This window comes from Urocampus carinirostris, chromosome 8 (genome assembly GCF_059441175.1).
Source record: "Urocampus carinirostris isolate Australia breed hairy pipefish chromosome 8, RoL_Ucar_1.0, whole genome shotgun sequence".
Classification (NCBI taxonomy): domain Eukaryota; kingdom Metazoa; phylum Chordata; class Actinopteri; order Syngnathiformes; family Syngnathidae; genus Urocampus; species Urocampus carinirostris.
The window spans coordinates 33,162,209-33,176,021 of record NC_142356.1 but is presented as its reverse complement, the minus strand read 5'-3'; the positions used below and the strand labels follow the sequence as shown (position 1 = coordinate 33,176,021).

The following is a 13,813-nucleotide window of genomic DNA, read 5'->3' as shown; positions in this document are numbered from 1 at the left end:
TCTGGATTAAACTGCATCATCCTTTCATTCAATAAATTTAAGAATTGGAAATATTTCCTTTATTTGGGTCAGGGCTTGGGATGGTGGGTCCTGACGTCAGACCGGTGTCCTAAAGAACATGAGAAACTTGGACTGAAGAAAAACAGTAAAAGGCAAACCATTGTTGGTTCGTATCTCTATGTCAGAAGAAATCCAAATACAGTCGCCCAAGAGTTTCTTCTCCCTTTCTCTTCGTCCTTCTGTGTTGTTTACATTCCAGTACCATGTTCAACAACAAAGGGTCCTCCCCTTCTTGTGCGGGCTACGCGCTTGTGCTCAAATGTGTGCTTGCAAGCTTGCGTGCATGACATCAACACTGGAGCAAAATATGAGAGGATGTTGCCCATGACATGACAAGAAGAAGAGGAGCTGTTCCATTTTTTGAACTCGCAGATGCTTGCATAATTACATCGAATGACCCCCACCCACTTTTAACGGTGTAACCTCACCTCCTTTCTCTCTGAACATTATTTGCCACCTCTCACCTTTCTCCTGATCTCTAAGTTACCACTCTTGTTTTCTCCTTGATGCTTGATTGTGAGCGTATGTTGCCTGGCTTGTTGGCAAAATGAGGGGAGAGGGTAAAAAGGGTGAGACACTGAGAAGGGAAAGGGAGGGAGTGACTGTGCCCTCTCATGCAGGGAGTCACATGCTCTCCCTGATTGGAGGAAAATGAGTAAAGACTGCAGCCTGTCTGAAATGGCAAGAGACAAAAAGGCACAAAGGCTTAGCTGTTTGGAAACGGGTTGCACAACAAGAGAGCCTGAAGAGAAAGAGGGGGCCAGATTATGAAGGGGAAAAAAGAAAGCGAGAGTAGAATGATGTGATTTGCGAAAGGAAGAGTCGGAGGGAGGGCTGAGATAAGAGAAAACAGGAGAGGGTGACGGAGGAGGGAGAAGTGTGAGGGATGAGGAGCAAATGGGAGATGAAGGCTGCAGGAGTGCACGAGGAGGGAGGAGGAGGGAGGCCGGGACGGAGGGAAATCAGACTGTTTCTGTGTTTTCTGCAAGGCTGGGCGCTGACGTGATTGGCTGAAGGGGGTGGGTATATTGGGGGGGAGGGGGGGGGCAGACCTGACTCTGAGATCAGAGACAGACAAAATGGCTCCCAAAGAACAGAGAACACAACATCAGGCCGCTGTCACATCCCCTCACATGGCGAACAGCTGACTCCAGTCTCTGCCACACACAAACACACACCAAGAACTAAGCCACCTGCTAGACACGCTGACAATGATGGATCACAAAAATGATCGTTTAGTTAGTACATCACACTTTCTTCTTTCTTTTGTGTTGATTTAAATACGGTTACGGTGTCTACTCGCCGACGACAAGTAGCAATGATGATTCCCAATACAAGAGCTTGATCAAATTTCAGACTTTGTGGATTTTTTTAGGCCGATCGCAGAAAACATCAATCATCAATAAACAAAAGAAAAAAATAAAGTATTTCCACAAAAACAGCTGTACAATACATTAATACAATACTTAAAGATATGCTCAAAAGGAGTAGGCTGAAGCCAAAGCTTTTAATATTGCTTTTAATTTATCTTTTTTTTTTTTTTACTAAGCTTAGATTTGTTTAACTTCTAATCTTTAACTGTATCATACCTTACTTTTACTTTACATTTTTATGTTTTCATGCGCAGTTGTTTTTGTTTATATTTCAGTGTTTCCTCCTTTTGGAGGCCCACACTGGTTGGGTGTGGTTCAATGGCTTAAACTGAGAACATCCGCTCCCATCCCTATTAGTGTGAATAACCCTGCCTCAGGTCCCTTTCCTCCCATGGTTTCTATTACTGTTTATTTTGTTTTCATAGTATTTTAACTTTTGTGGGTGTATGTATTACGTGTTTCGGGTTGTTGGGGGAGGATAAAGGAAGGGAATTTATTGTCTTATTGTACACTGCATGTTTTTATACAGCACTATAAATGCCAATTTTTGCCTGTGAAGTGCTTTACAAATAAATTTGATCTGATTTTAAGTGCCTACCTCAATTCCATTTTTCCCTTGCAGGGAAGACATTTTCAAAATCAAAATAAGAAAACAGAACTTTACCCCGCAAAGGGAAATTAGTCAAGTCATTTTTATTTGTACAGCCCTTAATCACAAAGAGTCTCAAAGGGCTGCACAGGTTATTGCACAGACTATTATTACAGACTATTATTACACCATCCCCCGATCTGAAACGAACATGAGGGCAAGGAAAAACTCAAAAACCTCAACAAGAGGAATATGAAGAAACCTTGAGAAAGGACCGCACATGTGGTAATCCCCCTTTCAGGATGACTAGGGTGCAATGGATGTTGCAAGAACAAATAATACACAGATATTGTCAACAAAAAATATAGGTTATTCATATGCTATAGAGTAGCATTAATATTTGGGTAAATATAATACCCAAAGAAACTCTTGATATATCAACCTATACCAGTGAATTTATCTAAAATACATATTGTATATAATTTTAATTTCAAATAATATAAATAAGGGACCTTTATCATTTTTTTACATTTTGAAAATGTTTTAAAATATTTTTTTCAATGAAAAAGAGAGCAATGAAAAGTAAACACTTGGAATTTCAAATTTTCCCCGGGTTGTGAAATAACGTAGATGTTCAAAATGGCATAGAGCTGTGATTCATATGTTATTGTATTTGGGAGCCACATACTGTACACAAAGCATGCTATTTACATTATTTGGACATATAGACATCCATTAAAATTCCTAATCTTTGATATCTCATAAACCTGGTGTAGTTTCATGCATTTTCCAGGACTGTGGTATTTTTATTTTCAGTGCCGTGGAGTTAATTGTTTGCGAAATAAAATGTAGAAAAACATATGTTGATGTATAGGTCTGATGCCCCTGAATATTTTAAGTTGTTGGCTGAGTCATCACACTTTTAAGTTCACGTCCAAATAATGTATACTGACATGCATTGTGTCACAAAACAAAACGTTTGCCACGAGGGTTAAGGTCATCTTCTAAATTGTTTCATAAGTGAATACCTTTTCTGGTTGCACAATGGCTTTTCAAATTCAATGAAAATTGGATTCCCCTGAGATGACGAGTTTCTGCTCTGTAAAGAAATAACTGATGAATATTTGTCGGGAGTTGGTGCTTACTTGCTTTGTTTACTAATAATAGGGATTTAAGTATTACTATTACTTCAAATTCAGCACGTTGCATTTTATAAACTGTATGTTGTATATACCCAGCGTTATGCACAATCCTGATAGCTATATCCTGTAATCGAATAAGCTATTCTATATGGCTCTTATATGTATTTCCCCAAATCTCCATACAATAACTAAAAGCCCCAGTGTGAAATATTTGAAATGAAATAAAATGATCTGCATTTATATAGCGCTTTTCAAATCAAAGCGCTTTACAGTGTGCTTCACATTTCCCAATAGTGGCCGTACAGCCTGCTTATTGGAGGTATTAGGGGTTCAGTGTCTTACCCAAGGACACTTCGACATGTAACACGGAGGAGCCGGGAATCAAACCTGCGATCTCTTGATCCCAAGACGAGCTCTCTACCTCCTGACCCAATGCTGCCCCAATTTAACAACTAAATGGCACTATATGGTCCAATGTTAACAAAAACCAGTGACACAGAGCAAAGCGTAGCAGCAGGATGCTAGACAAACATGGTACTGACATATATGTAGGGATTCCGCTTTGTAAAAAAATAAAAATACATAAATTCTCGACCCGTGTTTTTTTTTAAATAAAAAAAATACATCAGTATCGTAGTTCATGTAGGTCTATTATTGCTAAGTTTTTTTCTTCCACTACGGGACTTTTAATACTACAAACTGTCCTTTTAAATAATGCAAAATGTCTGAAATATATGTCTGCATATACTCATAAGTTCATAACTGCAATGTTTTTTGCCAATTTGGATTGTATGCTATTTCTATGGGGTTCCTAGCTTATATCATGGCTAACAATCACTCTGAGAAAACACTTCAACGTTTTCTATTTGAACATTACCTATCTATTCCTATTTCAATGTCTGTTTTGGATTTCCACGCTTTTGTTATATATTAATATTTACACCCGGAGGCTACCCAATGATCTGAACAGCTATCACAAAAGAGTTCAGAACTAATAAACATATTTGGTGTGCAACTTTCAGAATCAGAGGTGAAAATGATTTTGTTTGCAAAGGCAACCAATTGGACATAGCCATTTAAAGCGTTATATTCAGAAAGTGTTCAAAAGGTATTGACTGGTTAGTTCGATTCATCTATGTTTCAAAGCTGACATGCAATCACTAGTGACGGATTGGATATTATCATTTTTAAAGCGAGGAAAACAGTACTGTATTCAAGTTTGAATGAATTACAATTACACAAAGCGGCCACTAGAGAGCGCCGCTTCCAAAGGACTGACGAACACTATCACACTTCTGACAGCGCATCAGTTACTTAAGTCATTTCTGCTGTGATGTATATATACACATATGTCCATCTATTATCAATTTTTTATCAATTCATCCTCAAATAAATAATTAGCCAATTGTGGGCATGAGTAGAAGGATTAATTTACCACCTTGCAGTGGAGTAAGCAGAATACATAACAAAAACAACAACAACTGTGTACCAAGTGCTGTTTAAGTATTGATAAAAACGGTCACACAAAGGAGGTTGCCATACCTGAGTCCCAGGGAGGGCATATCAAATGCACGTAGGGAAGGCGCAGTTAGCTTTTTTTTAAATGTATCGTTTATTCTTGTATTTGGTAGTTTATTTGTTGATGCACTGATAAGTAATTTTTTTCATTGACATTTTTTTGTGTCATGCAGGGATTCTAGTCACGACAGAGTAAAAAACTAAATATTATCAGAATTCAATTGAATAATATATATTTTTTAGAAATAACGTAATTAATTTATCATGTGCAGAATATTACATTATTAGTAGTATAGTGTTGAACAAAGGGACCCCTAAAACCTGTCTTTTTTCATTATTTTTTAAATTTTTTATTTCGTTTTTATCTCAAGTCAAGTCATGTTTATTTGTATAGCCCTTAATCGCAAAGAGTCTCAAAGGGCTGCACAGACCACCGATTATTGCAAACTGGAGACTATTATGACACCGTCACCTGATCTAAAACCTACATGAGGGTAAATAATACACATATATTGTCAACATAAAATATAGGTTATTCATATGCTAGAGAATAGAAGTGTGTTTTAAGCTTAGATTTAAACATTTCCACTGAAGTTGCAGATCGAATCTCGGGGGGAAGAGCATTCCACAGCACCGGGGCTCAAATGGAGAACGCTCTCGAACCTGCGGATCTCTTATTGGCTCTTAGGATCACTAGTAGACCAGCATCCCCCCTGGTAACGCCCCTCAGTTACACAAACTAAAATTGGTTTTCCTAACGTATATATATGTACATATGTATTATTCGTAGTCCAAACATGGATCTTGAATCAGTTGATATTTTCAAAAGTAAATTTTATTTGTTGATGAATTTTTTTATGTGTAAATTATTGTAAATTGACCCTTTCGGTTTACAGTTCTACAGTCACAGATGAGCTCCCTCCCAATTGACTTTAGGTGAGACACTGGTCACCAGTCAATCACAGGAAACATATAGTTGATGCATACGTTTTGTGCTGTGAGGTTTGTGCTTTCAAGTCAGTATGTGAACAGTGTAAGTTCCAACCAACAGTAGCTCTTGTGTGAATGTTTATACCACTTGTTACATTGTTATTAAATTGGTGAATCGACTTAATCAGCAATTGAGTGCATCATTGATCACATCAAGGGTTATTATACTAGGTTTAAGACACACTTATATTAAATAGTTTATAAGAGATGTTGACCTCACACTCTTGCCATCTTGTCCTTGAGAAGTCTGAGCCTGGATGTTGCATGGTGCATGCATTTCGGGCTGTGGTACAGGTACTTGGACCCGATGCATGCCATCATCTAGAACACAGGTGTCAAATTCACGGCCCGCGGGCCACAACCGGCCCGACGTACAATTATATCCGGCCCGCGAAATCCTTTTATATACATCTACTATAATGGCCCGGGTCCATGAAACCCTGATAACTTTCAAATTATACTCGGATACTAAAAGCCACAATGGCCGAGAAAATTATGTTAACTGACATTGCCCGTAAACCCGTGTGTCTTATTTGTGGAGATTTTGTGTCCGTAATTAAGGAATTTAATGTAAAACGGCACTTCAGAGTAAGCTAAAAAAACCTTGAATCCAGAGAAAAGATACAGAAAGTTGAAGAAAAGAATATGAAGATGTTTTTCACTAAAGCAAATTCCCAAAGTGAAAAGCACAAATTGTATTTATATTTCCCGTTTTTTCATATTTTCATTTTTAGAGTTTTGACAGGAGATATTTTTATGGAGAGCAACGATTTTTAATTCATTTAATGTTTAAGTTTGTTTATTCTGGTAAAATATTCCTGACTGTTTTAAATTCATATTCATTTATTTATTTATTTTTAAAAAAGGAAAGTGTATTTGATAAATATTTATTCTGTTCGGCCCGCGGCCAAAGGTGTGGTTTGAGTTCTGGCCCTCTGTATAATTGAGTTTTACACCCCTGATCTAGAACATAGGGGTCAAACATGAAGCCTGCAGGCTGCATCAGGCCTGCCAAGGGTTTCAATCTGGCCTACGAGACAAGGCTGAAAGAATCATCAGAGAAAAATGACTTGCAATTTGAAATATGTCCACTGGATGTCGCCAAAGCGAGACACCACTCAAAAAGCAACTTGAGCTATATTTCTTTCTCTTTCTCGTAATTTTCTTTCTCTGTATTCTCTTTCTCTTTGTTCTCTTTCTCTTTATTCTATTTCTCTTTATTCTCTCTCTCTTTTTGCTCTCTCATGCTCTCTGTTTTTAGCTCTCTCTATCTCCCTCTGTCTCTTTTTCTCTCCCTTTCACCCATCTATCTCTTTATTTTTATCTTTGTCTTTCTGTCTATATTTGCCTCTCTCTCTTTCTCTCTCACTTTCTTTCCCTTTCTTTATTTCCTATTTATTTTTCCCTTTCTTTCGCTCTCTGTATTTTTCTCTCTTTATTTTTCTCTCCCTTTATTTGTCTATTTATTTCTCTTTCTCTCTATCTCTCTTTCGTTTTCTCTGTCCTTCTCCTTCCTCACCCTCTGTTCTATCTTTCTGTATTTGTTTTTCCCCTCTATTTTGTCTCTCTCTTTCTCTTGCTCTTTTTCTCTCTCCCTCTCCTACTTGCCCCTTCCCTCTCTCTTTTTTCTTCTCTCTCTCTTTCTTTCACTTTCCATACATCAATCAAGATTTTGGGGCAGGAAACTCAGTTGGCCATTATGTATGCAGTATTAATGTTGATGCTCTGGTCTTCTTGGAAGGGTGATTATCTCATGTGCAGCTCCGTCTCCAGGTTTTGTTGTTTTTGTCATGCTGAGGTTTTTGAGTTTTTACTTTCTGTCATGTAGGCTTTCGATTAGGAGATGTTGTAATGGTGGTCTGTGCAGCCCTTTGCAACTTTTTGTGATTAAGGGCTATGGAGATAAACATACTTGTTCAGTAAGGAAAACAATTTGCAATGCAGAAATCCTTAAATTTGGATTTCTCAGCGGAATTTGGATGAGTTCTGATGAGTGCGTTGAGGGCAAAGGGTTGGGGGTTATTAGCAGACATGGGGACTTGAGACTTAGTGACTTGGACTCGAGTCGACTCGAGTCGCTGTTTTTATGACTTGTGACTTGACTTGGACTTGGCAATCTAAGACTCGGGACTTGACTTGTGACTTGACTTGCCCAAGAAAAAAATACTTGGGACTTACTTGGGACTTGAAGGTGAAGACTTGAGACTTACTTGAGACTTGCACATGTGTGACTTGGTCCCATGTCTGGTTATTAGAAGTGAAGCAGGCGTTAAGTTTCCTGAATGGGATGACTTGACTATAGCTATAAGGTAGCCGCTTGACTTTTCTTCATTTTCTTCGTCCTGAGGTTTTTTGAGTTTTTCCTTGCCCTCATGTAGGTTTTATATCAGGGAATGTTTTTAATGGTGGTCTGTACAGCCCTTTCAGACTTTTTGTGGTTAAAGGTTATGCAAATAAACAGGACTTGGCTTGTGGTGTAGAAAGGAAAACGAGTTGTTATGCAGAAATACGTTTGGATTTCTCAGCTGACTTTGGTTGAGCCCTGAAGAGTGCGTTGAGGGCAATAGGGTTGGTGGTTATCAGAAGTGAAGCAGACGTTCAGTTTCCTGTTGACTGGTGAGTGGAAGTGCCCCCGCCTCCCCCCAATGCCTCTGAGCTGACAGTCTGGACTCTTGAGATATCACTGAGAGGGAGAAGCATGAACACAAAAACAGCCAGCGTAGGAGTTTGAGCAGTGGATTTCAATCGACGTGACTTTACGGGTGACAGAATGGCCATGTCAGAGCTAGAAACTGAGGGAGGTAAGAAGATGACCTTTTTCCTTCTGGCCTCTTGCACAGCTGATTCAGCAGCTCATGACAGCCGAGATGATTTTGCTGCGGTTCATTCTCTGCATTTTTTTCACTTTCTGATTAAATTGGATTAAAGGGTGAGGTCAACTTCACTCTGTGCACATCAGGGAATTTACATGAAGCTCGCTCCCTTTAATCACTTATCAAGAAGGCGGTGAAGGTTTTGCATCAAGGTTTGTTCACTGTGGAATCGCAAAACATCTCTCATGGTCGTATACAGTTAAAAAAAAGGACACAACACCGTGATTCTCCTGAAGTGTTTGGTTTGTCACTTGTTGTGGTGAAAACATTTTCAGGAGTCAGGATTCAATCACAAAGAAATGAATTTAGATGACCCGACAGCTATGTTAACTCGGTACTCTTGATGGCAAACTAGGAGGAATTCAAAACATACACATGGAAATTGATCACAATGGGAACCATGAGAAATGTGTGTGTGAACAAGTCAGAATTATTACTGTGTCTTAGGCCCTTAAATTAGGTATGGTTGAATACAAATTGGCTAGCCTTTTTAAAGTTTCACTACTTGTGATGACAACTTATCAAAGAACCACTGGCTTTCTAGTAGCCATTCTAATAACCTGAAATTACTCGTCGCCACTCACTGTACCAGTGTGGTAATACTGCGTATGATCAGAAGTGCTCGAAGAGTCCCAATGTAGGAAGTGGCAGCCATTCTTCAGTCAGTTTGCCCCAGGGATGTGGCAATGTACTGTAAGTTCTGCAACAGATTTAAGTATTAGTTGACCATAGTTTTAAAGGCTGTATTTCCAATCTCACTCATATCTCATTTTCTTCATCCCTGTATTTCGCCAGTAATGGTTTTTTGTATTTAAATTTGAACACATGAATAGTTGGATCTCATCTTGTAAATTATTCCAAAGTTTGACTCCACACATAGACACACACATACTTTTTCTGGTTGTTCTCACCTTTGGCATTTAGAATTTACTACAGCCCCTCAAGTTATAATTTCCCTCTTTCCGAGTGAATAATTTTTGGATGCTTTCTGGCACTCTGTTTTTGTTGACCTTAAATAACAGCTGTGAAGTGATTTTTTTTAATTAAGAATACAATCGAAAGAGACTCAGAGAGACCAAACCGCACCATTTTTCTAATTTTTTTGCCCAGCTTTTCACAAGTTTTTTAGTTTTTGAGGATACCCTTAGCAGCAGCTCCCGCTAAGTGTGCCTTATGTTATGTAAAACAAAGCCAATTTCTCCACCTATGACTATTTAAAAGAATCAGAATTTATATGATAGTTCATGTATTTTTTTCTTACTATTCAAATCAATTTTTTTTAACGAATTAGGTTTTCGTTTTTGTTTTTTACCTCCAAGAGGAACTAAATAATACATTATGTCCCTTTTGAGCTGTTGAGTGCAGAAAATGATACTCATTAGAGCAGGAATAGCCCGCGGACAGGTTCTGAAAATAACTCACCAGCGATGGGTCATTGTTATTTTCTAGTAAATTTGATGATCTTTTAGTGGTTAACTTAACCTCTAATAATGACAAACCTGGTAAATAAATCATTTACAGCATAGTAATAACATAAATTATTTAAGAAATGTATATCAAAATGGAAGCTAATCAGTGAAAAAAAGTGGCGTTTAAAAGTATTATGAGCAAATAAATTTAAATAACTTATTTTGATAAAATGTTATCACCAAGATAGGAATTATGTCAAAAGTCAACATAGTTCAGTGAAGGGATGGATCAGCACCATAACGTTTTCCATGAATGTTATTTGTTTGTGTGTGTGTGTGTGTGTGTGTGTGTGTGTGTGTGTGTGTGTGTGTGTGTGTGTGTGTGTGTGTGTGAACGGCTAGCGCTTGGGTGCTGCTTAAAGATAAGGCCTGCCCTGTGCCTCACAGCGAAAGAGACGGTGTGTGTAAGCTCTTAAAGCCTTATCCCGATACACCTCTCACCCCCACTGCCTCTCCATCACCCAACACATACACTTGCTCTGTGGATTAACCCAGTCATGTCGCATTTCAATGGCAAAGCTTACAAAACACGCATGCACAAACACACACATTGAGGATTAACCCCTGCCTGCCCAGAGATGGTTCTTAGCCACTCTCCAGTTGTAAAAACTTGCTTGTGTTACCATGGCGCCTGTGGCTATACACAACGCCGCATAAGTCACACGTATGATATGCAAATACACATCAAAACCGAGTACCAGATGTTGGCCAAAAGAGTGACAGAAGCCTCCTGAGCTCTGGATGTAATCGTGTCACACACTTCAGTTTAATGAAATATTCACATGAAGTCAATCTCAGAATCGTTTTGTTGTCTAATGCATCAGTGGATTTTTGAGCTGTCGTCATTATCGTACATATAGTTCCTCTACATAAACAATTACCTGTATTTTAATTTGACTACAGAAATCCCTCGTCTTGCAACAGTCGAATTAATTTATTAATACTAATATTTAATACTAATATTTATTAGATACTTTATTATACATTGAAGCCAAAGGACAAACCTGTTTACAGACTTAATAAAAGTATTGCACTTATAAACTTGTATATTATGGAAAATTGCGTTTACTTTCCTTAAGTGAACCTTTTTAAGGAGACCAACTTTGTTGTCGGTAGAAAGCATCTTCCTCTATCTTTTGGTGCTTTTGCAGGTCGTGAACGTTTTGTTGACACGATTTTAAAGAAACTTGAAATTGAGAAAAAAAAAATGCGTATTTAATACAGGTTCATCAAGCGGTTTTATGTACGTGTACAACGTTATTGACACACAGGCAGACACAAGCAGAAAAGGGGCGAGGCAACTGTTTAAGCCAATCAGAATGCAGAAGACAATGCACAATCATAATCTGCTAGTACTGAAATCGCGAAAAGCAAACGACAATACAGCAAGATTTTTCTGTATTGGCATGACAGTGAATGGGATGGACGTAGTTGGTTAATTCATTTGATCACTAGGTAAAAATGAAATCGCGTAGTAACATTCTCAATACATTGATTATCATGAAAAAACTGAAAGCCTTTTATGACCTTGGCTTTATTAAACAACACATCTTTTTCTAATGACGTATAAATGTTGTGTCAAATATGTAAAAACTTAATTCGATTAAATTATGCAATCAAAACCGAATATTAAAAAGGAAGTCACCCCAAACTAATGGTTTTAAAATGGTTTTTTTTCGGTCCAGCCCATCTAGTTTAATGACAGTATTCTATTTTATTCATTGTTTTAGGTAATTTGACCTAAGATAGCAAAATTGAGCCTTTTCCCACCTAATGGGTGGCCATTTTGCTACTCCTTATGACCTGAAAACGACACGACTCCTTCTCAAAGATCAGGTAACACCCAATTGAGGCCTACTTTCTCTCTAAAGCTGTGATATGATTTGCCTTTACTTGAGCCCTTGGCAGCTATGATTTATCCAGCTGAAATAATTGTTAGCCTTTTCAAACCATTTTTTTTCCCCAAAAGTCTTTTTTCATATAACTTTTTATTTCTCGCACTCACTTTGACAGAGGGTTGATATATTCATCATACAACAACACAAACAAAAAATATATTCAATTAACTACCCATAAACAACAAAAGAAACAACAACAAAAAATGTTAATAAAAGCCTATTCACAGACATTGATATATATATATATATATATATATATATATATATATATATATATATATATATATATTTGTATTGTTGACCATGTTTTAATAGTTCTCTTAGGATTAGGATTCCACAGGCACATTTGGACAAGACTGCTGCTCCATGTCCACCCATATTGTATCTTTGTCTCTAGTCATCCACAAAATAAGAGCTTTAATTTGAGCTGCCCAATAATCATATCAAATATTGGGTAAGTCTAGGCCCCCTTAATCTTTAGAAGCTAAAAGGGTTTTGTATTTTATTCTAGGAATTTTGATATCAATTTATTTAACACTTTAAATGTGGATGCCGGGATCAGAATAGGAAGGGATTGAAAGAGAAATAATAGTCTTAGTGATATGTTCATTCTAATTGTTTCTACCCTTCCGATAAGGCTTAAGGGCAAAATTTCCCATCTATTTAAAAATTCTCATTTCTTTCTTTCATCAACTTTCTATACTTTGCATCAAACAGCTGTGTGCATAGTGGTGTAATGGTCACCCCCAAATATTTGAACCCTTTATTTGTCCATTTGAAATCAATTTTTTCTATCACCTCTGTTGGACATTTTCCTGATATCATCATTGCTACTGATTTGCTCTCATTATTTAAATATCCAGCTACTTCTCCATATATTTTAAGGTTCTCCAACAGGGGTGATAATGATAGAGAGTGCTCTTTCAGCATTACCAACAAGTCATCTGCAAACAGGGATATTTTATGCTCTTCTCCTCCCTTATCCAATATTCCCCTTATTTGCTCATTTTGTCTTATTGATTCCACGAGTGGTTTTATGCTTACTGCAAACAAGAGTGGACTTAAACAGTCCCCTTGCCGGACTCCTCTTTTAAGATCAACGAAGTCTGAACAGTGACCATTGACTCTAATCCGAGATTTAGGATTTTTATAGATTATTTTCACCCACTCTACAAATGTTTGAGGGAAGTCAAAAGCTATAAGTGTTTTATGTAAAAAGCCCAATTTCAACCTATCAAAAGCTTTTTGGGCATCCAAGCTCAGTAACATCGAGGGTTGGGCTTTATATTTTGTGCTCGAAATTATGTTTAATATCCTCCTAATATTGTTTGCACCCTGTCTTCCCGGAATAAACCGAAAGTCTTTTAAATCAATACTTTTTTTTCTCTCTCCAAAGATGAGTCATTAGTGATAAAAAATGAGTAAACCAACATTGAATAGCTGTAATTAATCACATATTTTATTTTTTTATACAAAAATGGCCAGGGATCTAGGATTCCAGCCTGGTACGTTTCCCAAAAACAACCTTGTGTTCATCCATTCATCCATTTTCTACACCACTTACTCTCACTCAGTGTTGGGCATGTTACTTTAAAAAAGGAATTAGTTATATGTACTCACATCTTTCAAAAAGTAACTCAGTTGGTTACTGAATCTGAGTCTGTAATAAAATTTGTAAATGGTCTGCATTTATGGTATATGGTGCTTTTCAAGTAACTAGTTACCAGGGAAAGTAACTATTTCAGGTACTTCAATAATAAGATGTTGTATGTCAAAGAATTTGAAATGTACTGAGTAAATACGAAACACAGCCTTTACTCGTGGCGTTTGGAATTCTAACTATTTCCAACTAAAAAGAGCTGGCTCTTCAGGGTCCCAAGCGGGTCTTTGGGTTCTTTTTG

At 37.5% G+C, this 13,813-nt stretch overlaps 1 protein-coding gene across 2 annotated transcripts in view; it reads left to right on the top strand.

Annotated features, from left to right (window-relative positions):
• Positions 1-13,813, top strand: part of ldb1b (LIM-domain binding 1b) — a 53,293-nt gene that overhangs the window by 10,307 nt on the left and 29,173 nt on the right. The window contains exon 1 of one of the 2 annotated variants that reach the window (XM_088342440.1): positions 8,349-8,473. The exons of the other annotated variant lie outside the window; for it this stretch is intronic. Within the exon in view, the coding sequence (XP_088198566.1) occupies positions 8,443-8,473 (31 nt within the window). The 5' untranslated portion in view covers positions 8,349-8,442. Of the gene's footprint in view, positions 1-8,348; positions 8,474-13,813 lie in introns of those variants that run through there. 2 annotated transcript variants of the gene reach the window in all.